At 52.8% G+C, this 22,399-nt stretch overlaps 1 protein-coding gene across 1 annotated transcript; it reads left to right on the forward strand.

Moving 5' to 3' along the window:
- Nucleotides 1–652: 652 nt before the first annotated feature.
- On the forward strand, nucleotides 653–22,399 carry LOC141998661 (C-type lectin domain family 2 member B-like). The gene is made up of 6 exons (XM_074971544.1): nucleotides 653–775; nucleotides 4,036–4,249; nucleotides 12,246–12,344; nucleotides 14,623–14,795; nucleotides 16,568–16,674; nucleotides 19,616–22,399. The coding sequence occupies exons 2-6, from the start codon at nucleotides 4,171–4,173 to the stop codon at nucleotides 19,785–19,787; spliced, it is 630 nt and encodes a 209-aa protein (XP_074827645.1). The 5' UTR covers nucleotides 653–775; nucleotides 4,036–4,170; the 3' UTR covers nucleotides 19,788–22,399.

The raw sequence follows: 22,399 nt of genomic DNA on the forward strand, positions 1-22,399 counted from the left end.
AGCTTGGGGGACAGGGCAGAGCTTGGGGGGCACGGCAGATGAGGGGGCAGCACTGATCGAGGGGCTGAAGGGGCAGGGTGGATTGGGGGGCGGGGTAGATTTAGGGAGCAGCATTGATTGTGGGGGCAGGGCAAATGTTGGGGCGAGGGAGCTGGCCTGATCTCGGGCCTTGGGGGCAGAACTGATGTAGGGGCCTGGAGGAGCAGGTGGGATTGAAGGGTGGTGGGGAGGATTAATTGCTGGGCAGGGCGGATGAGAGCTGAGAGCGCCACCTGGCGGAAGGGTTACCGATAAACAGAATAAGACTGAAATTCGAATCAAAGGCGCCTGGATTTTTCCGGGCAGGGCTTTTGTGTTGAAAGGAGCTAGGGCAGAGCGCGGTATTTGTTATGTCAGCTTGTTAGAGATCGGCATCTACCTTCTCCTTTCCTCCCGGACTAGTCACTCCCGTGTGATTGCGTCCGTGTGACAAGGCAGGGACAGTTTCTTGCGCACACGAGCCGCCCACGCCGCCTGAGGGGGACAGGATTTCCCTGCTTGTCATGTCGGCAGCGATTGTTCTCTTATTCCTAACCCGCCTCGGAGCTGGGCCACATGATTGGGTGAGAATGACTCCGAATACGCATTACCGTCTGAACGCAGAGGGAATTTCAAAGGGATTATAGAGCCGGTCTGGGTTCAATTCCTTTCACTTGTGCTGAGCTGCGAAGGAAACCCAGCGGGTGTGTGAACCCGAAGCACGAAGGGGCAGGGGAATGTTTAGCGTCTCTGGCAGGTAAATACCTTGTAACCAGCTCTGGTGTCTCATTTTAACGGGACTTACTGCAAACACCTCACCTGCGTGAACTCACCTGCGCCCTGTACCAACCCAGAACAAAACAACAGTCCCTGCCCCCAGGGCTTTAGGGTCTCAGTGTCAGCGAGATTCGGGTCTGTCCTGGGGCACCGTCCCACCGCGCCCTGCCTCCCGCCCGTGTGAACGCGTTTCCCAAGCTGAGGAGCGCAGGCGGGCTCTGGAAGCCGGATTGCTCCCGTGGGAGCATCGCTCCGAGAGGGCAGGGCTGCGAGCCGCGTGGCAGGCGGCGGGGTCCAGCCACACACGTGCCGGGGGAACCGAGTCTCCGGGGAGCGGAGCGGGGGCCCTGGGGGGGGGAACCGATCGGCACTTGAGCAGCGCAGCGCGGGGACCGGTCGCAGCCAGGAGCGAACTGGGGCCTTCCAGGCTCCAGGCAGGAGCGGCTGCGGCTGGAGGGAAAGTCCGGGGGGGGACTTTAGCAAAAGGTCCCCGGGGCCGCCCGACCCCTCGCCCGCTCCCCGGGGGTTCACACGTGTTCGCGGCACCGGGGGAGCAGAGCGAACGTGTAAGTGTTTCCCGCGCCCCCCCCCCCCCCCCCACTCTGACGCTGATTGGAGGAGAACTAGCTCCCACCCCCCGCAGTTTTCCCTTCCCTGCCGCTGAGACCGGCCCGCGGTCAGCCCGCACCGGAGCGTCTCCCCTTCACCGCGTTGCGAGCCGGGTGCCAGGTGAGAGCGCTGGGGCCGGGGGTTCGGATCCCGGGTTGGGGGGTGTCTGAGCCATAACCGGGGCTGCTCAGGCTCGTGGGGGGCAACTGGGGCCAGGACCCCGCTGGGCTGGGGCCGGGGCTCATGGAGCCTGCAGACAAGCAGAGCTCCCGGGACACTGGGGGTGGGAACCCCCCTTCCTCCTGCTGCACCGGGCGCCCGCAGGGGGGTGGGCAGGGGGGGCTGGTGTGTGTGTGTTGGGGGGGGGGGAGCGATTTGCCCGAGATGCTGCGAGGCAGCCCAGTGTAGATCCGGACTGGAGAGCGGGTGGCGGGTGCATTGGGGCTGGAAGTAGGGGGGTGTCGCTCCCCCCCCCCCGCCCCAGGCTTGAAGCGGTTTCCATCACAGACAGCGTTTGCTGTTTGGTTCAGTGGCTCTCAGCACCCCTGGGCGGTGGGGTGGGGAGATCACGGGGTGCTCTCGGCCCCGAGGCTGGGGTCCCTGGGCAGTGAGGCGGGCTGCAGGGGTGCGGGGAGGGACGGTGTGGGGGATGGGAGAGCATCGACTTGGCACGTGGCTCCCCTTCGGAGGGCCCAGGAGGTGGTGGGGACGCACTGAGTCCTCGTGTGGATGCTCCGGGGGAGCCCCGGGTGAATCGGGTGTTGGCTGGTGGGGAATGAGTTGGTGAGACTGTGAGTCATGGCCCCCGATCTGGGGGGGAAACCACAAAGTGGTTTCAATATAAAGTGACTCAGACAAGCTTTGGCCCCCAAATTTATTATCGGATCAGACAACAAGGGAATCGTCTCCTCGTCCCACAGCAAAAGTCTGCCCCTTGGCCTGAAAATGTTGTATAAACCCTCATCCAGCACATGGACACTGCTGGGTCCAGACACCCGCCCATCCCCATCCCTGACCCTCTCAGGTTAATAGAGAACAAGTGTTGTGCTGGTCTGAGACCACCAGAAAGGGGGTGGATGAGGGGGGAGGGTGCAGAACATCACCAAAAGCAACATCCCCATAGCAGGATCCAGCCAGCTTCTGGCCGCAAACCTCCTGCCAATTCTCCTGTCTCATAGGATAAGGAATATGCCTGCACCCCGTGCACCCTCCAGCTCCAGACCCTGGCTCACGTTGGCCGGATCCAGCTGTCTTCTAGTTCAAGCACGTGTATGAGACTGCAAAGACGCTGTTTGTTCTGTTGCGTTCAGTGGCAACAAGGGCGGGGGGGAGGATGTTATTTAAAAATAAAAAAAGTGGTGGGGATTTTTTTAATCCCAAACTAAAATTTACCCTTGGAAATTTCCTGCTGGCAAGTTTTGTAAAAATGACACTTTCTTCCCAAACCACCACCACTGCCCCGTTAATTTTGGACGATTTGGATCATTTTTGGGGTGGAAAACACAGTGATCAAGAATATTTCAAGCCGTTCTACTGGAGGGGGTGTTTGGGCCAGTGGGCTGTGTATCGAGGGAAGTCAGGGGTGCAGCTGTCATTCCTGTCTTGTGTTTGCCCTAAGGGAAGGGCTGTCTCGGGGCGGGGGGGGGGTGCATTTTGAAAGTAGCTTTTGAGTAAGCCACTAAGGAGTTAAGACAGGCCACTGCACATCTGGCCTCTTTCCAGTTACTTTGTTCTCTTTCGTTTACTGCCCACAGAAAGTTCTGGTTTCAGTATCTGGGAACATAGTTCCTTTTCAGGCCTGGGAATTGCAGCTGTGTAGAAGAACATGATAGCTAGTTAGTGGGTAGGAGGGGGGCATGAGATGGGAGGACTCAGTAGCATAGCTGAAGGCAGTGTGTGTGTGTGTGTGTGTGTGTGTGGTGGGGGGCTGGGAATGAATGGGGGTGCGGTTGTGTGCAGGGGGTCCTGTGTTGAAGAGAAGAGGGCTGTGCACAGGGCAAGGGTCCAAAGTGGGGAGCTTAGTCCCACTATGCTGAGGCATCAGGGCTTAAAGGCTCCACTGCGCACTGAGACAGCACTGATGGGGAAACTGAGGCAGGAGTGCAAGGAGAGCCTGGTGCTTTGGGTCAGGTGTTCTTCCCTGCTGCACCCCTTTCTGGGCACCGGGTCTCCCCCAGAACAATCCTCCTAGCCCCAAAGCTCCCCCCCACAGCCTTGCTTCTCCCTCCCACCAGAAGAGTATGTGGGGGGGGGGAGAAATGACTATGTGTGAGGGCATAAGGGGCGGGAATATGAGGGGGGTAGGGCAGGCCTGCTTGGAGAAAGTGCTGGGGTACGATGCAAAGGGAGAACCTGCATCTGGGGAGCCCAGTCAGAGCTCCCATATGCTCCTGCCTCACTTTCCCCTGCCTGTGAGTCTGAGGCAGCAGTGTCTTGGGGAGCAGTTTCAACCTAGCATGTGGCCTCAGAACCTTTTAAAGAGCGGGGAAAGTCAGGTCTAGTAATCTACCAGTGGGGACTTCCCATGCCCTGTGTCCCAGGTCGATAACAGCAATGACTCCGCGACCCACCTAGTGACGATCCACAGAAACTGCCCTTTACGTATTCCGGCTCTTCCCTCTTGTACTGCAGAGCAGCCACGCGCTGGAAAACGACGGGAGCCAGGAATCTCTCCAGCCGACCGGGACTGAGTCCCCGCACCGATTATAGCAAGAGAGCGAGGAGTCCAGTGTGTGCCCGCGTGCCCCGCTGAGATGGGAGAAAAGAATGGATCCCTCTGGGCAGAAACTGGGGTCAGAGTTTAATCCTGATATCCCTGGAAACCCCGAGAGCGGAGCCGAACCAGGTAACTGAAGCCTGCTTCTGAGCACTTAAATGGGGTCTCTAGTTTCATCATCTGTAAAGCCAAAAGGGACCACTCTGATCACCTGTTCTGACACACACACACCCCCTGGGCCCCCACACCCCACTGCTGCATGGCACAGGCCATTGACTCATCCTCTGCCCCCTGCATCCAGCCCACGCCTGCTGGGAAGCTAGCGCTTGTTAAAAAACATGGAAACCTCTGGCTATGTACAGATGTGGCTCTGCCATTACCAAAGAGCAAGTGTAGGAAGTGTCTCACCTTTCAGTGCCTATGACTAACACCTGTGAGGGTAGGGGAAATTTCTGGGGTATCTGCTTTGCCTTAACCACGACTGTGGAAAATGCTGGCTAAGGACACGTGGGGAGACGTGTGTTCTCTCAGCCCCAGACGGCCTGGTGCCCTGGCTTTATTCCCCCTGGGTAAGCAGTTTGCCCAGATCCCAGGCCATCCGGCTCCCACCAAATCAGGAGGTTGTTCAGGGGTGTTTGTGTGCACATGGGGTTAGGGGCACGGGGAGAGCAGGGGCCCTGGTGTCGGATGTGAGACCTCGCACACACGCATCTACCCGCCCCATTGCAAGCCTTAAGACGCTGGTCTGCCTCCAGCAAGCTACAGCTACGTGCTCAGATGCTCATCAAACCCTCTCTTATCCCTTTTGACCCAAGCGACTCGCCAAAAATGTGGCGTCTTGCAGTTATGAGGAGAAACGAACAGTGGGGTCTGGTCCCCTTTCATACAGTCTGGCTTATTTACAAAGTACAAAGTTGTGTTACCCCAAACATGGGAGGAGTCAGACGATGGGAGACAGTTTCCTTGCTCGTAGTTCCCAGCCTCTTTCAGCCAGCACTGTGCCCAAAAGCGCTCTCTCAAGATTTCTTCTCAGGGTCCCACTGCCAGCGTTTCTGTGTCTGGCTTTCTGGCTGCCTGATCCCTCAGCTTCTCTGGTGTTTTTTCTTCTCTGTCTTGTGCACACACACACACACACACACACACATCTACTCACAAACAATACCCAGGCAAGCCCCTCTCCTACATAGCTCAAACTCCTGAGTAGCCCACATGTGCCTCTGTGTTGGGATAGGGGTGCTCTGATTTCATAAAGGAGCTTAGCTGTAAGAAAGAATTATTGTAAAGGAAGGGTGGTGGTTACACCCAGCAGCTTCAACAACAACCACCTAGAACGTGATCAAGTCTCTTTGGGGGTCTGCTGAGCCTACTAAGGCTGCTTGTTAGTGATGGTTGTCACAGGACAAGCCAGACCAGTGTAGCCAAGGTGTTAGAAGAAGCCAGTCCCCAGGTGTCTGTCAGAGGCAGGTATGCCCCACCCAGGATGGGTTCACATGCAGCGTTTGGGGGTTGAACCCCTGTACCCCGTTACCATTGCTGTCATTCCTCTTCTGGTGGCAGGTCACTCTGTAGTACGATGTCTCCAGGGTCAGCCTTGGTTTTTCCTTGTTGCTTTTCAATGATACTTATTACAGTTGAAGACAATGTCCGTCACTCCCTGATATGTGGGACACTGCAGTGAAAAATGCCTCTGTCACATCTAGTCCACAGTCTCCCCTCACTATACAGTACCAGGGAACCTGCTCAGGTTTGTGGAGGGGTGTGTGCTGTGGGGATAGGGTTGGGTTATTTGTTGTTGTTGTTTTTCTGTTGGGGATTTTGTACCACACCCAGAGCCATGGTCCCTGATTGTTAGGATCTATGGTATTAATTAACAAAACAGGATGTTTTCCCTGAGAGTAGGTGGGGAAATTGTCAGTTAAGCTGTTTTTTAAACTTAAATGACTGAAACGGTCATCATATTCCCCGCTTCACTAGCTCAAAGCTCGCACGAGTCATGTTTTCCAGTGGAACACAGGCAGAGTTAGGTAAACAGGGGAGGTGGCGAGGAGACTAAGGTGTGTATTTTAGGGCTGAGCTGCATGGGAAATTTATACAGGGTATAACTTCCCATGTGGACATTCTTATTCTGCAGTAAGTCTGGCTTTTTTGATTTAGCTTGAACCCCTTCCAAAGCAATATTAGCTGACCTAAAGGCCACTCGTATGCTGGAATAAGAGCCTCCCCATGGGAGGCTGAACGGGTATAACTATTGGTTTAAATTCCCACCTTGGCTTATACTGGGATCGCTTTCCCATACAGACAACCCTTTATACTCCAGTGGATGGCGACCGGTGGTCTGAAGTTTGTGGCTCTGTTCTTGGGTAGGAAGAGCTGAAAAAAGCTGGTTCGGAGGAGACTTCTGGGCATCAGACAAAATCTGCCCTCTGCTCTCCTAGCTGGCTTTAGCTGAGATGGCTTTAGATGAGCAGGCAAAGACCAGAGCCACCTAAGGGATGATTTGAAGCACCATGAAGGGGCCTGATGCTCATTAGAACTGGAATTTGGGAAGGAAATAAAAGGGACCTAAGACAATTGCCGAGGGAGGTTGTGGAATCTCTGTCGTTGGAGGATTTTAAGAGCAGGTTAGACAAACACCTGTCAGGGATGGTCTAGATAATACTTAGTCCTGCCTTGAGTGCAGGGGACTGGACTAGATGACCTCTCGAGGTCCCGTCCAGTCCTACGATTCTATGAAAAGAGACTGACACAGCAAATCACCAAAAAGCAAAGCCCGGCACCGCTCCTCTGGGCCCTTTGTGACTTCTACTCTCAGCCCACGCCCAGTCACTAGACTTTGGCAGAGTTTTCCAGGATCTTTTAGCCCAACCATCTTAACTCGAAAACTCAACCATCTTGGGGAGCCTGATATATGTCAACAGCCTTTCAGTTTTCCCAGCATGCTTAGCGGGACTTGAGCTAAGTGTCTTCAAACTTCTCCCCAAAATTCCAAGCTAATAGACGGTGCTCTAGAGGCCTCAAATCCATTGGGGTCTTTTTCACTGTCTCCTGGAGGCAGGAGCCACTGAAACAGAGGGCGTCCATGACGATAATCCCCAGCTCTGACAGCCCTTGTCATCAGGAGATCTCAGAGCACTTTACCAAGGGAAGCCAGTATCGCTCTCCCCGTGTTAGGGAGGGAAACTGAGTCCCAGAGAGGGGACGTGACTTGCGCAAAGTCAGGCAGTAGCAGAGTTGAGAACAGAACCCAGGCCCCCAGTATCCCAGGGCAGTGAGCTGACTTAAGCAGGTTGCCCCTAGTGAAGCACTGGGGATAGGTGGGTGTAGGACCCTGCCCGCAGCTTAAGGGGAGAAGCCACTGAACCCAGGCTTTCAGCTAGTCACTGTGGGGACAACAAATGAAAAAACAGGGATGGGAGTGAGGGTCACAGATTCAAAATCCGGGATTCAGAGAGGGACACCGAGAAAAGAACCCAGGACAGTGCCCATCGCACCTCACTGGTGTCCTGGGAGCCATTGGACATGGCGCAGAGGAACTCTGCCCAGAGACGTGACTTCAGGAGGGAACAGGTTGCAGGTGGAGCGATGTGCTGAGATTCCCTTCTCCATTTCCCTCGCTCTCTCTGACTGCTTTTTTCCTGCTCCATCCACCCACCCCAAATTCCATGCTGTCCTCTGCAGACCCCTCCAGCAGAGCAAACATCTGTATGCACCTTAGCAGGGCTGCAGAAGTGGGGTGCAGGGGCTGGAAAGGGGCTCTAGTGGGGGGCAGCCAAGCAGGGAGGTGCCCTGAATTTCACTGTCTAGCAGACGAAGCCAAAACCGACCTTTAACCATCTCACTGTTAAGTTGGGATCTGGGGTTTTTTTACAAATTTTTGGGGTTTTTTAAGTTTCTAACTCGTGACAGTCGCTAAATAAAACTAACTTGAATTATATGAATAGCAGTTTAAGAGGGGAGAGTAGGGGAATTTATTACCCGCCCACTGATTGCAAATGTCCTGTAACTGCCCTATTTTGATTTACCTTAAATAGGTGTTTGGGTTTTTTAATTGGCTTTTTTGAAGTGCTTCATTTGCTAAATCAAAAGAGGACACAACTCTTAACATCTAAACTAGGATTGTCACTGCACAGACTTGCCAGAGAGCCAACACAACACGAGGGGTGGGTGCAAGTTTGTGTTGACCAGTCCCCAACTCTGCAAATGCCTAAGCTTCTGTTTAAGGGACTGTCTGTACTGCAGCCAGGGGCGAGTGTTTGCAGCCCTGAGCTAGCTTTCATTTAGCGAGTGGCACTAAAAACAGCAGCGGAGCAGTGGCCCGGCTTTCAGCATGGGCGGTGTGAGCCCCTCTGACCCCCCCACGTATGTACCTGCCTTCCTAGCTCGCACCAAACCCTGCACTGACACTGCTTCACTACTAGATTTTAGCGACGCTCGCTAGATCCGGCACGTCCACCCGAGCTGCAGTCACACCTGCCGACTGCAGTGTAGACGTCACCTGCTCCCCTCCACGCCAAGGTCTGGCTGACGCTGGAGGAGGGTGAATGAGCAGCGGGAGGGATCGAGGGCAGGGAGGATGCAGCGGTGGGTGGGGGAAGGGGTCATCAGCCAGAGGATGAGCAGTGGTTAGGAAGGGAAGGTGTCGGCTGTGGGTGGGAGAGATGTGTGTGTTGGGGGGGGCGGGAAGCAGCAGCGGTGGGAAGGGAGGGGAGGAAGCAGCGGGGTGGGACAGGAAGCCAGTAGCTAGGGGGGAGGGTGTACGGGAGGGGAAGGGGCCAGCAATGGATGGGGTGGGGATGATGGAGCAGCAGTGGTGGGGAGTGGGCTGTGACTATGGGGGAAGCAGGGGGCCTGCAGTGCTCAACGGAGGGGGATTTAGACCGTGAGCAGTCAGGAAGGGGATGTGGTAAGAACAGTAGCGGTGTAGCGTGTAGTAAATCTGAAAAGCGTCGATGCCAGCTGCTTGCTTTTGCGGTTAAGTCTTTCCCTGCCAGTGCTCTCCAAACCTGTGGGCAATGTAGCCTGGAAACCCCTGAGCAGCGTGACTGGTGCATAAAGCGATCACAGGATGTCACACGGACGCCCATGCCCTACAGGAGCGTTGGAGCAGTTCCTTGCTTGTGACTCAATGTTTCTAGCATCTCGGTCCCTGTGTAGATGGCGGTGCAGACGGCTGTTAGCTGTGGCTCTGGGGCTGTGACACTCGGACGGCCTGGGAAAGCGGGGAAGGGAGCTGAGATACAGCAGCCCCTTGACCGCCATAGAGAGCCAGGCAGCGAAGGGGAACCGGCTCGCTGGAGCGTCCCTGGCTGGAGAGAGGCTGCGGCTTGCACAGGTGGGGTTGTATTTTCAGCGTTGGCTGTAAACGGCCAGGCCCTTTGGGGCAGCGGGGAGCTGATCACAGTTATGAGCAGGACAGCCGGTTTGCACTCGCAGCTGCTCTAGCCAGTGTGTGCATCCGGGACCAAGGCCGTGTCCTGGGGGGTGGGGGGACTTGGCAATAGCCCCTTGTCTCCCTTTATTCTCCTGCCTCCCTGATCCTCTTCCTTGTAATGGTAAGGGTGAGATTTTCACAGGTGCATCCACCCCAGTGGGCTCCTACAGGCCTGAACAACCAGCTGGGATTCTGACTGGGGGGAGCGTGGTGGTGGTGGGGGGGTCCAGATATATCCTGGGGGGCCTCATATTACACCCCAATTTGAGGATCTGCCCTGTCTTGTCTCCCTTCACCACCTCATGTTCCTTTTTCCTGCTGTTCTTTGGGGCCAGTTTTTCCCCGTCCGTGTGTGTGGACACAGGCGGTCCTGCCGCATGTTTCCTGTTCCTGTGAGTTACGAACCCCCCTGTGTGAACCCCACCGTCCTGCACAGCTGCTGAGCTGGGACTGCAACTCCCTCAGCTCATTGTGCACACCTGACTCTTTGTAGCTGTGAGTCACATTGACTGGGGGGCAGGATTTTTTCCCATTCACCCCAGCGCTGACTGTTGAGGGAAGGGTGGCCTAGTGGTTTGGGGGCTAGGCCAGGCGTTGGAAGACCTGGGTTTGATTCCCTGTGTGACCTTGGGCAAGTGTTAGTCTCTCTCTGCCTCAGTTTCCCATCTGTACAATGGTCAGAACAGTAATTCCCACTCTCACAAGGCTGCTGTGTGGGTAAATTCATTAACAGACTGTGAGGTGTTCACATATTGTGGAGGGGGTGGGGGGGCCAAAGAAGACCTTACCTAGATAAGGCAGGAGATTTTTTATGTTGGGGGCTGATCTAGTTCCCCCAGACCCCGAGGACTCCTCTCCCCCAGGGGCTGCCTGGGTTCATTCCGTCCATATCTGAGATCATCATGAATCATCAGTGAGCAAAGATTCAAAAATCCTTCAGAAGAAATCTGGAGAGAACATTTTCCATCAAAGTATGTAGCTTCGTTGAAGCTAAAATGTTTTGCATAGTTGTATCAATTTTGATGGGAAGGTTTCTGAGGTCTACAGTGCTCTGATCACTTCTGAAGAGAGAGAGGAGATATGTCTACACTGCAGGAAAAGGTGTGTTCTTAACTGGGGTGGGTAACCCACATTAGCTCACTTGGGTGAAAATAGCAGTAAAGACACAGCAACTCGGGCTAGCAGCTCACAGTAAAGCCTGAAATGGAGCCTGGGGTTGAACTTGGGGGGCTAACCCCAGTTGCTTTAAAGGTCTTTGCTGCCATTTTAACCCGAGTTAGCTCATACAGGGTAGCCAACCCCACTTCAGAACACCCCTTTTTCTTTGCAATGTGGACGTACACAGAAAAAGGCACTTTTGAAAAATTTGTGGTTTGAACTAAAACATATGAAAACTATTTTCCAAACTGAGAAAACTATCACAAAAAGGAATTGGCATCAGCTGGCCAGCCTGGGATGGGTTTCTTGAGTGAAGAAAGATACTCTGCTGTCTCTGGAGCAGCCCAGCCTCTTAGGCACAGCTAGGCATGCAGACTTAGTGTCTGGGAGAGGGCACAGGCTGGGCAGGGGCACAGACTGCCAAGTGAGGGTGAGTCCCACACTCCTTTCTCCCATGTTGGCTTGGAGCCAGTCGCCCTTGGGACATTCTGCATGCCAGCACTGGGAGAGTCCGGGAAGGAGCAGGGAGTGGAATTAAACAGCCCCATTCATCATGTGGCACAGGCCCGGCAGCTGGGCTAAGTAAGCCACCATCTGTGCAGTCATCCCTCATGCAGCCAATGAAACTGTTGCATGCAAACTGCATATAGAGTAAGGACGGCGATTGGTTGAGTCACCTCTGACATCACAATGGTCGAGGCCAGAGGTTCATTCGGGACGGTTATTTTTTATGGCCGGGAGCGCTCTCCCCCGGTGATAAAGTGACACTACACTGCCCACGTCACAGCGCTGCCGTGGCCGTGCCCTAACGTGGGCCCTGAGGCCCCCCCAACATGCTATAAAAACTCCACGGCCCACCAGTGCCACGACAACTGTTTTTCCGCATATAAAAGCCAGGGCTGGCATTAGAAGGTAGCAAGCAGTGCGGCTGCCTGGGGCCCCAAACCACCAGGGTCCCCCAGGCTAAGTTGCTCAGGTTTCTGCTTCAGCCCCAGGTGGGAGGCTCAGGGCCCCGGGCTTCAGCCCTGCACAGCGGCGCTTGGGCTTTCGGCCCTGGGTCCCGGCAAGACTAACACTGGCCGTGCTCGGCGGACCCCGGAAACCTGCTTGCGGCCCCCAGGGGGCCCCGTATCCCTGGTCGAGGACCGCTGGTCTAGGCTCTGGGCATGGCATAGATATATCCCTTACTGTAGCTGCACGGTGTAATCTGTAAAGTCTAAATGGCTGAGAGCTTAAAAAGTGGGCGGTAGCAGGCCGGGGATGTCAGTGGTGAATGAACCTGGTGATAGTCCGAACAAAAAGAGCTTTCGGCCATATTAGTAGCTACTTCCATTGCTTCCCAGTGACTCTGCAGACATCGTAGGCTCCAGAGTGACACAGACAGACAGACTGACACTCCTGGGGTCCTATTCCATCGATCGCTAAGGGCAGCCGTTCAGCGCAATGCTCCTTGCACCAACACAGCTCAGACCCTGGTGCCGCTACTGACTCTGGGTACCCCGCTCTCAGGAGGATTAAGGGCTTTTTCTCTTTCAGGTGATGGCCGAAGCTGCAGGCTCAGGAAACGTGCTGCGTGGACAGTCGCAGTGAGCGTTGTACTTGTCATTCTGATGGTTGCTGTTGTGGCTCTGGCAGGTGAGTGGCTAATCCCGGGGTCTGCGTGTTCCATTTACGTCGAGCCGGCCACGCCGCTCAGGGCTGTGAAAAATTCCATGCCCGGAGCACCACAGTTAGGTCAACCCACCCCCCGGGGCAGACACGGCTGGATCGACAGAAGGGTCCTTCCATCGGCCTAGCTACCGCCTCTCGGAGAGGTGGGTTAACGACCGCGATGGGGAAAACCCTTCTGTTGATGTAGGACGTTTCTACGCTCCGGCACTACCATGGCACGGCTGCGGCCGCGTAGCAGTGCCATTTCGTGCAGACGTACCCAGAGTCACAGGCTGTCTCCTCTCGGGCATCAGCCGTGGGAGCCAGGAACGCATCCGCAGACTCTCCTTCCTTCCTGCTCCCTTCTGGAGCCTTGTTTGTGATGACAAAACTGGCCCTTTACACTGTCTTCCTGGGGAAGTATGTATCTTTGTAACGAAAGGGAAAAACGTCAGTTCCTGAGATAATACAAACAGGAAAGGAATTTCTCCTCCAAAGAGCCTCCCGTGTCGGGGATGTCTGCCCTACGGAGACTACACTGGCACAGCTGTGTCGCTCTGGCTATGCCGGCATAACACCATAGTACAGACCCAGCCTACGCTGACAAAGATTTTCCCTCGGTGTTGGAAAACCCCCTCCCTGAGCAATGGTACCCACGTGAACACCAGCCCGAGCATGGGACAAACCACGGGTCATGCCCCGAAAATCATGAGATCGGCTTAGAAATTATGTAACTTTAAAAAATAAATTTGGGTTTCGACATCTGCACTGCAGTTTATAGGCCTGCAGGCCGAGCCCCATGAGCCCAAGTCAGCTGACGTGGGCCAGCCACGGGTGTTTTATTGCAATGTAGATGTACCCTAAACTGCAGCTCCCAGAGTATGTCTACACTGCACTGACAAGGAACAGCGACGACTAAGGGCCTGTTACATTGATTCCCGGTTTGACCCTGTACTTACAGTTTTCAGAGTAATAGCCGTGTCAGTCTGTATTCGCAAAAAGAAAAGGAGGACTTGTGGCACCTTAGAGACTAACCAATTTATTTGAGCATAAGCTTTCGTGAGCTACAGCTCACTTCATCGGATGCGTACTGTATGCTGTAGCTCACGAAAGCTTATACTCAAATAAATTGGTTAGTCTCTAAGGTGCCACAAGTCCTCCTTTTCTTTTTGCGAATACAGACTGACACGGCTGTTACTCTGAAACCTCCCAAAGCTGAGTTCAGTATAAAAAGCTGGTAGGTGTGTGTCCCATTTCTAGCCTGCAGGGGGCAGCGGGCCAGGCTCAGCTTTCCTGTTTAACAGTGGGCGTTTGACTGTGATGTAGGATTTTGGTTTCTAGCTGCCGTATCCCCCAGATCTCTTTTTCCACCTCCCCACTCTCAGGGGAGCGGCCAGATTTTTCAGGACTGCGGACCCCAGATGAATTCATCACACAACTCAGCCTCATTCTTTGCGCACTGAATGAGGCAGGGTTCCTGTGGAAAAACATAACAGGTGACCACATAAAGATAGTATCCTAACGAGGACCCTGCCAAATTCACGGTTGTGAAAAACACGTCACGGACTGTGAAATCTGGTCTCCCCTGTGAAATGTGGTCTTTTGTGTACTTTTACTCTATGCTATAAAAGTATCCTATACTATATGGTAAAAGTACACAGAAGTACACAGCGTTTCTCAAACTGGGGGTCCCACCCCCAAAGGGGATTGCAAGGCTATTGTGGGGGGGGGTCACGGAATTGCCATCCTTACTTCTGTGCTTCTGCTGGTGGCATCGCTGCCTTCAGAGCTCAGCACCCAGGAACCCGCCGCTGCACTCCGGCCACCCAGCTCTGAAGGCAGAGCAGAAGTAAGGGTGGCAATACCATAACCTCCCTACAATAGCCTTGTGCCCCCCTTTTGGGTCAGGACCCCCAGTTTGTGAAACGCTGAGTCTTAAGGGCTTTACGTGTTTATATTTTGCCATTTTTAAATACATATTCATGTTTTGTTGCAACACCGTGAAATGTAAGTTTTAAATATCTGAAAGCGTGAAATTCAAGATTTTTAAAATGCTGTGACCGTGAAATTTAGGAAAATGAACAGTGAATTTGGTCAGGCCCTAATCATAACTGATACACATAAAAAGAAAGGAGCAGGGAAACCAGGGTTAAGGTCGCACTTTGGAGCCTTTCCTCGTTTCCATCTGGTGGGCATTTGCATCTGGAGGAGCGGGGGAGGGAACGGATGAGGTCTTACCCTTATGTCGCTCTCTCAATTTCAGTGCTGGTACTTAAAGCACAGCCCCAATTCAAAGCCTTGTGCCCAGACGGCTGGATCGGATACCAAGGGAAATGCTACTATTTCTCCGCGGCTGAAGAGAACTGGAACAACAGCCAGAGACACTGCTCTGCGCTCGGCGCTTCCCTGGCTCTGATTGACAGCGAGCAGGACCTGGTGAGAAGAAAAACAGACCCATTCTGGGGGCAATAGGCTATGCTAGAGTTATGGTCAAGGTCTTCAAGGCGCTCCGGGGCCTGGGCCCAGGGGGTCTAAAAGAGCGTAAGGCTCCAGGATGAAGACCTTGGTTGACATCTCTGCTCCTCTGGCACCATTTAAGGGCAAAACTTCTCAGTGAGGGAGATGGAGCTTCCTTGGTGGCTGGTCCTAGTTTGCGGAATGGACTCCCCCAGGAACTAAGGATCCTCCAGAACCTCACCACCTTCTGCTCCGAGAGCGAGGTGCACTTTGTGCTGTCTTCTTGGATATCAATGTAACCCACTGGTGAGTGTGTCACTGGTTACACTCTGCTCGTCCACAGAGGATCTGTGCTGACTGGAGAGGGTTGCTTCGTTAACTCCAGCGGGCGTGACTTGGGCTTTTTCTCTATGGAGGTTCCCAGTGTGTCAGCCATATGGCCGCCTTCACATAACCATGTAGCGTGTACACTTCAAATAACAAACCCTACCAAAACAAACTGCTCTCCACACACACACCAATTCTCCCCCTTGGGGGAGAGAACGAATCACATGTAACTTGTTAATCGTGTCACTTAATTCATGAGTGGAAGATGCTCAACTACAAGGGGGATGGGGTAAGACCCCACGTAGAATAGTGCAGGCACACGGGATGATGCATATTGTTAAAATTGCCTAAGCCACTGGTCCCCAAACTGTGGGGTGTGGCCTCCCCTAGGGAGGCACGGAGAAACGTTCGGGGGGGCGTATAGCGGGTCCCAGGCCAGCCCCCATAGGGGATGGGGAGGGAGCCCCACCCACAGCTCAGCTCTGGCCCCAGCCGCAGCTCCGCTCCACCTCCCACCCTAGCACCACCCCAGCCACAGCTCCGTCCTGCCCCCACCTCCAGCCCCAAATGCAGCTCTGCCTTCAGCCTAGCTCCGCCCTCATTCCCTCTCCGCCCCCAGGCCAGCTCCACCCCCAGCCCAGCTTCGGCCCCAGCTGCAGCTCTGCCCCGCCCCCAGCTCCTCCCCCATCCCCAGCTCCGCCTCCCGCTCAAGCTCCCCTTCTGACAGATTCCCTCACTGGTACACGGGGACACGACAGGAAACGTTTGGGCACCGCTGGTCTAAGCATTTCCATTTTTCAGTTGCTTATAACTGCACCCTGGATTTTCCTTTTGTGTTCTTTTGGGCAGGGGCTTGTCTGAACTTTACTCTCTCGAGGGGAGGTTTTTTCCTGAAAGGTTCAGCAAATCCACTTGATTATTTTTCTTGGGGTCGCACCTAGGAACTGCAGCCCACAATTTTTCCGTGAATTTACAAGTCACCAAAAACTCGCCCAGCTCTAACTGGAAATAAGTCAAAGCTCCCAAGTGCCACCTTAACTCTGGTTTTCCTTCTCCTTCTTTTTGGTGTGGATCAGTTATGATCCAGTCTTTAGTTATGTGATTTCCCTGCTGTGTTTTCCCATGGGACCCCTGCCTCATTCAGCAGGCAAAAAATGGGGCAGGGTTGTGGGATGAATTCCTCTGGGATCCGCAGCTTCTTGCCACGTTCGCTGCACCTGTTGTAGGAGGTGCCGTGACTGAGGCGGGGCTGAAGGGATGGCTTGAGGTTAAGCCACTAAAGTGAAACCCAGGAGTTCTAGTTTCAGCTCCATACTTTGCTTTAACAAACTCGGGAACATTTCTGTATAACGTGACTCTGTGCTGCCCGGAGCCCTGTGAGCAGCGCACATGGAATCAGACTCTTTCCTTTTTCTCTGTCACAGGCTTTCATGATGCGATACAAAGGCGTCTCCGAGCACTGGATTGGCCTCTGGAGAGAGCAGGACGGGCAGCGCTGGAAATGGGTGAATGGCTCTGATCTCAACATCCCGTGAGTCCTTTTTCTATCTGTTTAGGTTCTGAACACTAGGTTGTGGGGCTGAATTCAGGCAGACCCAATGTTCACCATGTAAACCCCGAAATAATGACGGGGAGTGAGGGAAATCTGTATTCTCTCCGGGATTTGGGGCTCACTCCCACTGCTGAGACATGGATCAAGCGAAGCAAGGGATGGTGCACTGTTAGGGGGGTCGTAACACTAAAGTTGTTGAGAACTTTTCATTGAAACTGTTTTATGGTGGAAAATTGGGCTTTTGATAAACTCTTTTCACAAAATGTCTTTTCATGGAAAATATTGACTTTTTTTTATCAACCCCCCCCTCCCCCCCAAAAAACAGCCAAAAACTGAAATATTTCAGCCCAAAATGCTGCCCATATACCTCATGGGAGTTGTAGTTTGGTTTCCTCATATCCCCAGTCTCCCCCTTTTTGGAATGGGCTCCCCAACCGGACTACAACTCCCATGGTGCAGCATGGCCAAGGGACTCCATGATGCACCACTTCCCCTCACCAGTAGAGATCGGGGGCACCATGGGAGATGTAGTTTGGACATGGAGCTCGGCCTATAGAGAAGAATGGGAGTCTGAGGCAGTTGCACTGCATCTCCCATGATGTGTTGCCTCCTCTTGACCAGTAGTGTGACCATGGTGCACCCTGGGAGATGTAGTCCAAACGGGGAACCTGGCCTATAGAAGAAAAGGGGAGCACGAGGCACCTGAACTACAGCTCCCATGAGGCACCACGGCAGCCTTTCCAAATTGAAATATTTTAAGTTGGGGGGGTTTTTGTTTTGTTTTTTATCGGTCAAACTTTTCTGGGCTGAATCCACCCACTCAGTCCCTGGAGAGCTGCAGGCTAGTTGCTTTGGAGAGTCTAGAGGGAGTCGGAGGCTGGAGGAAAGGGGTGATACCTGGTCCGGGGCTGTACGTTTGACACCGGTGTCTTAGACTGAGAAAACGTCAAAAAGAGGGAGCAGAGTCTGCATGTGCGTCAGGATGACTGAACACAAAAGCGGCCCCCTGTCTCCACAGACAGCGGAGTCCTTTGAGTTTCAAGTGAAAGCAAAAGGCACCACAGTGAGTCAGTTCCACCACAGCTAACAGACCTCACGGTTTGAGTTATTCATGTGGCAGCGACCGTCCGAACAAAAGGGGCCGCAGAGAAACCCTCCTGAGTGGAGACTGACCTTCAGGAATTGGGCTCCTTGGTGCAGCCCGGCTAGACCAGGTCCTACATGAGCCTGTCACATATCCAGGAGCACAGGAAGGCCCAGGCTGGTTCTGACCCAAGGTTCATCTAGCCCCATTTCCTGTCTCTCCCAGTGGCCAGCGCTAGCTGCCTCAGAGGAGGGTGTATGATCTAGAGTTGTCAGAATGAGCGATATTGCCATTTGATGGCTGAACTGAAAATTGGGAGCAGAAGAACCTGCATCAACCAGAAATGAAAAAATTTCTGTTTTCTGGGCAAAACAAAGAGCCAAAGTTTTTAGTTTCACGTCAAATGACATTTTTTTTTGTTCAACCTGAAACAAAATGTTTCATTTCAGTTTCAGGCATTTTTTTTTTTTTTAAATTAAAAGCAAAGGAAATTTGGAAGCACCATGAACAAACCCAATGGTGGTGTCCATCCTCCATCCCCCAACCCATATACTCCCTAGCCCCTGGTTAGGGCACTCGACCTGGGTCTCCTGTATCCCAAATCAAGTCCTCGCCCTGTCTGATTCGAAGTAGAAGTAGTGCCCTGCGCTATTCTCATCCCAGATAAGCAGGCTAATGACCGGACTATCGGGCTTACCACCCCGTCTTTCTCAAGTTTTGTGAAGGGCACCCAAGTCCCCTTGTCAATCTAGCCTGAAGAAAAAATTAATTTAGGGCCAAATGTTTCAGGAGACCTAAAATTCCATTTTTTGGTGAATAAATTCTTCATCTGAAAAACGTCACCGGGCTCTAGCTAGAAAACGCTTCCCACACGCACCTGCAAGAGTTGATGTGGGCTCATTTGGCCCCCCTCACACATTGGGGAGAGCTACAGTGGTCCAGGCTGGACGTGTTAGATCAGCAGTTCCCAAACTGGGGGTCGTGCCGTCAGCAGATGGGGGTGGTGGTGACCCCTAGTGTGCGGAGGGTGCCACTTTGCTCCACACGGCGACCCCTCGCATGTACAGTTCCCGTGAGGGCACGGTGCATGGAGGACGCCATTTTGCTCTGCAAAGTAGCATCCTCCACACCGCGTGACCTTGCATGACCTAGGCATGAGCTCGCGCTGTGGGGCGGATGCCATTTTATAGAGCAAAATGGCGTCCTCCGTGCAGCGTGACTTTGCACAGGAGACCATGCTGTGCCATAGGTGCCGAGTTACTCAGATCCCGGGGGGTGCTCGACCCCCCCCGCCCCCCCGTTCTGCCCCAGGCCCTGCCCCCACTCCTCCTCTGCCTCCCCCCATGCCTCTTCCTGCCCCTGCTCTGTCCCAGGCATTGCCTCCCTTCACCCCTTTCCCTCAAACCCTCAGCCCGGCCCCTCCCCTGCCTCTTCCTGCGGCTGCTTCTCCCCCTCCCCGTAGTGCATCCTGCACACTGCTGAGCAGCTGATCCGCAGTGGGTGGGAGCCGCTGGAGCTGATCCCCGGGGCCGCCAGCAGGCAGGAGGCGCTGCAGGGGAGGCGCTGATCCGCTGGTGGGTGCTGAGCACCCACGATTTTTTTTCCCCATGGGTGCTCCAGCCCCGGAGCACCCACCGAGTCAGCGCCTATGCGCTGTGTGGGGGATGCCATTTTGCTCTACAAAATGGTGTCCTCCATGCTGCCTAGGGGCCTGGGAGGAAATAATTCATTAACATGGGGTCATGCTGGCAAATGCATCAGGCACATTCTCCCGCTGGCAGTAACAGGACAGGCCCATCTGCTGGCTGACGACGGCTTCGTTCTCTCTCGTTGCAGGCTCCTGATAAGAGGAGGAGGTGACTGCGCGTACCTGAATGACAAGAACGTCAGCTCTTCCAGGTGCATCACCGAGAGAAACTGGGTCTGCAGCAAACCTGATGCGTTTACAAGCCAGAAAAACGCAATACAGAGCAGTCAGGAGCTGAAAAACCTCACGACGGGCTACTAGAGAAACTCCATCTCGCACAACCGGTCTACAGCCGAGCTTATAAACAAGGATTAAAAAATAAAATAGCAAAATTTCCAGTGGACCCTGAATTATTAGGTTAATCAAACTGAAAAACAGGAGGCACTTCAGCAGGATCTAGCCACGTGAGGGGAACGGGACACCCACTGGCAAATGAAATAGTGTGACAAATACAGATAGGGTCCAGCGGAGGAACAATTGAGGATTACTCATCCCTCTTCCTAGCTTCTAAAATAACTACAGCAGCTCAGGAGAAGGAGCAGGGGTGAACTGCTGACCCCATTGAAATTTATGCGCATTTTCCCATTCAATTCAAGGAGGCCAGCATCTCACCCAGGGGTGTCATTGGAGATGGCCCAGCGCAGACCTCGGCTGAGCGTGCAGCAGCTGACAACAAAGCCAACAAGATGTTGGGGTACATAAAGAACGCACTAGGTGAGAATACAGAAAATTCTCTGATGTCATTATATGAATCAAAGGGACACCCTGATGGGGAACACTGTGTGCAGTACGGGTCACCCATCTCCAAAAGGACACTGCAGAACTAGAGGAGGTTCAGAGACTGGTGACGAGAATGATGGGAGGCCACGTGGGACTTTCGTGTGCCGAGATTGGAGCTGTTCTTGTCAGAGAATAAGGGGACGTGAACAAGGGGAGAAAAACAAAGACTGGGACGGGGAAGGTAGATTGGGGTGCTGCTATTCAATCCATCTCTTGATACAAGAATGGGGACGCTTAACAAAATTGAAAAATCAGCAAATTTGAAACTGATCGAAGGACCTATGTTTTCCCACAACGCACAATTAGCCTGCGGAACTCACTGCTACAAGATGTCATTGAAGCCAAGAGCTTGGGAGGATTTGTTTTTAAAAGGACTGGTTCATTAGCTACTGTTCTTCATACAAGAGAGGAAATGGACAGGAGTTTGGGAAGGGATCCAAACCTTCTTTCTTCAGGGCATGAACCACCATCTAAGTAATGAAGATCAGGAGCAAACTTCTCCATTTGGCCGGTTATTCCATCACTGTCCACTAGGATTTCTCTTGACCTGTCTTCTGAAGCCACTGGTGCGGGCCACGAATGCACGACAGCTCTGAATTAGTCTTGCACTTACTATGTTAATTGCCTCGACCCCGTGACCTTGCCCTTTAATAACCGATGGTTTTTTTTCCTGAGCCAAAGACTAGTCGTACTGCTTTTAGATATGAATTCAGCGTTAGTTTTGCTTCCTGGGGCAGGACCCCTGGGCTGTGTGGATTTTTGCCGAGCAGTGCGGCTGGATAGCAGCAGATCTTCCGGATGTCCTGAACCAAGCTTCGAGCCCTGGGGCTCCTTTTCAATAGAGCATTTTCCCTTCTGGAGCTGCCCAGTGCTTGGGAAGGAGCATTTAAGCGAGTGCTCCTAAGCTCCATGATGGATTATGCAAGATGGAATTGCTTCGTTTGATCTCATTTAACTTATTTATTATTAGGGTGACAGTTCTGAATAGCTGATAGACGGTTTGGAAAACAGGGTTGGTTTCACTGAATCTCCTGACTCCAAATTTATTGGGGGAAAAATATTTTGAAATTTTCAAAACAAAATGTTTTGACACATTCAAACCAGAATGTTTTGGGACTTTAGAGCCGGAACGACGTTTTCTTTTGACGTTTTTAGGAATTTTAACTGTGGGGGAAAAAAGTTACAATGGAAACATTTTGAAATTATCGAAACCAGCGGTTTCAATGGACCCAGAATGAATTTTTGGTTTGGTTTATTGACTCTTGACAATTTTCTAGAGTTTGACTCTTCATCTTGATTTGGGATGGGATAAAATGTTGAAATCTCCCAAATTCTCATGCATGAGTTTCCCACCTAGCTCCACTCCAAAGCCACACAGATGCTTTTGAAAATCACATCCTCTGGGCCCACTTGTGTAGAACGAGGCATCTCCAAGCTCTGCCTATACACCAGCTCAGCTGAGTCTCCAGTGTTGGCAACTCCTGCAGTTTATGGCACTCTATTTGTTGCTTTTTGGCAAAGCCTGGTTCTTGGAATGAGCTGATCTGAGAACCTCAGCTTTCTGCTGTTATTTTTTTAAGCAAGTTTTTAGCCCACAGCATCGTGGCGAAAAGCTTAAAATTGTGACTCGAGTTCTCCCTAAAGACTCACAAACCAGAAGGCAACGAAAAAGAACCCAAAATTTTTAAAGCAAATTTCATTTTTCATTATTTTTGTACATCTGGAGTTGGCAGTAGTGGGTCTCGGGCTGTCAGAGACTTGTAGATTCCAAGACCAGAAGGGATCTCTGTGAGAATCTTAGATGACCTGTGTAACACAAGCCGTACGACTGCCCTGAATTAATTCCTGTTCGAACTAGAGCAAATCTTCTAGAAAAACATCCAATCTTGATTTTAAAAATTGTCAGTGATGGTGAATCCATTGCAATTCTGGGTAAATTGGTCCAACGGTTAGTTATCCTCACTGGTAAAAATTTGCATTTTCTTTCTAGTCTGAATTAGTCTAACTGTTACTTCTTTACACATTGCCTTCATTGTACTATGTGTTTGTTTGATTCTGAAGTGTAAGAAATGGATAACTGGGTTTAGGTTTCA

This window comes from Natator depressus, chromosome 14, assembly GCF_965152275.1.
Source record: "Natator depressus isolate rNatDep1 chromosome 14, rNatDep2.hap1, whole genome shotgun sequence".
Classification (NCBI taxonomy): Eukaryota; Metazoa; Chordata; order Testudines; family Cheloniidae; genus Natator; species Natator depressus.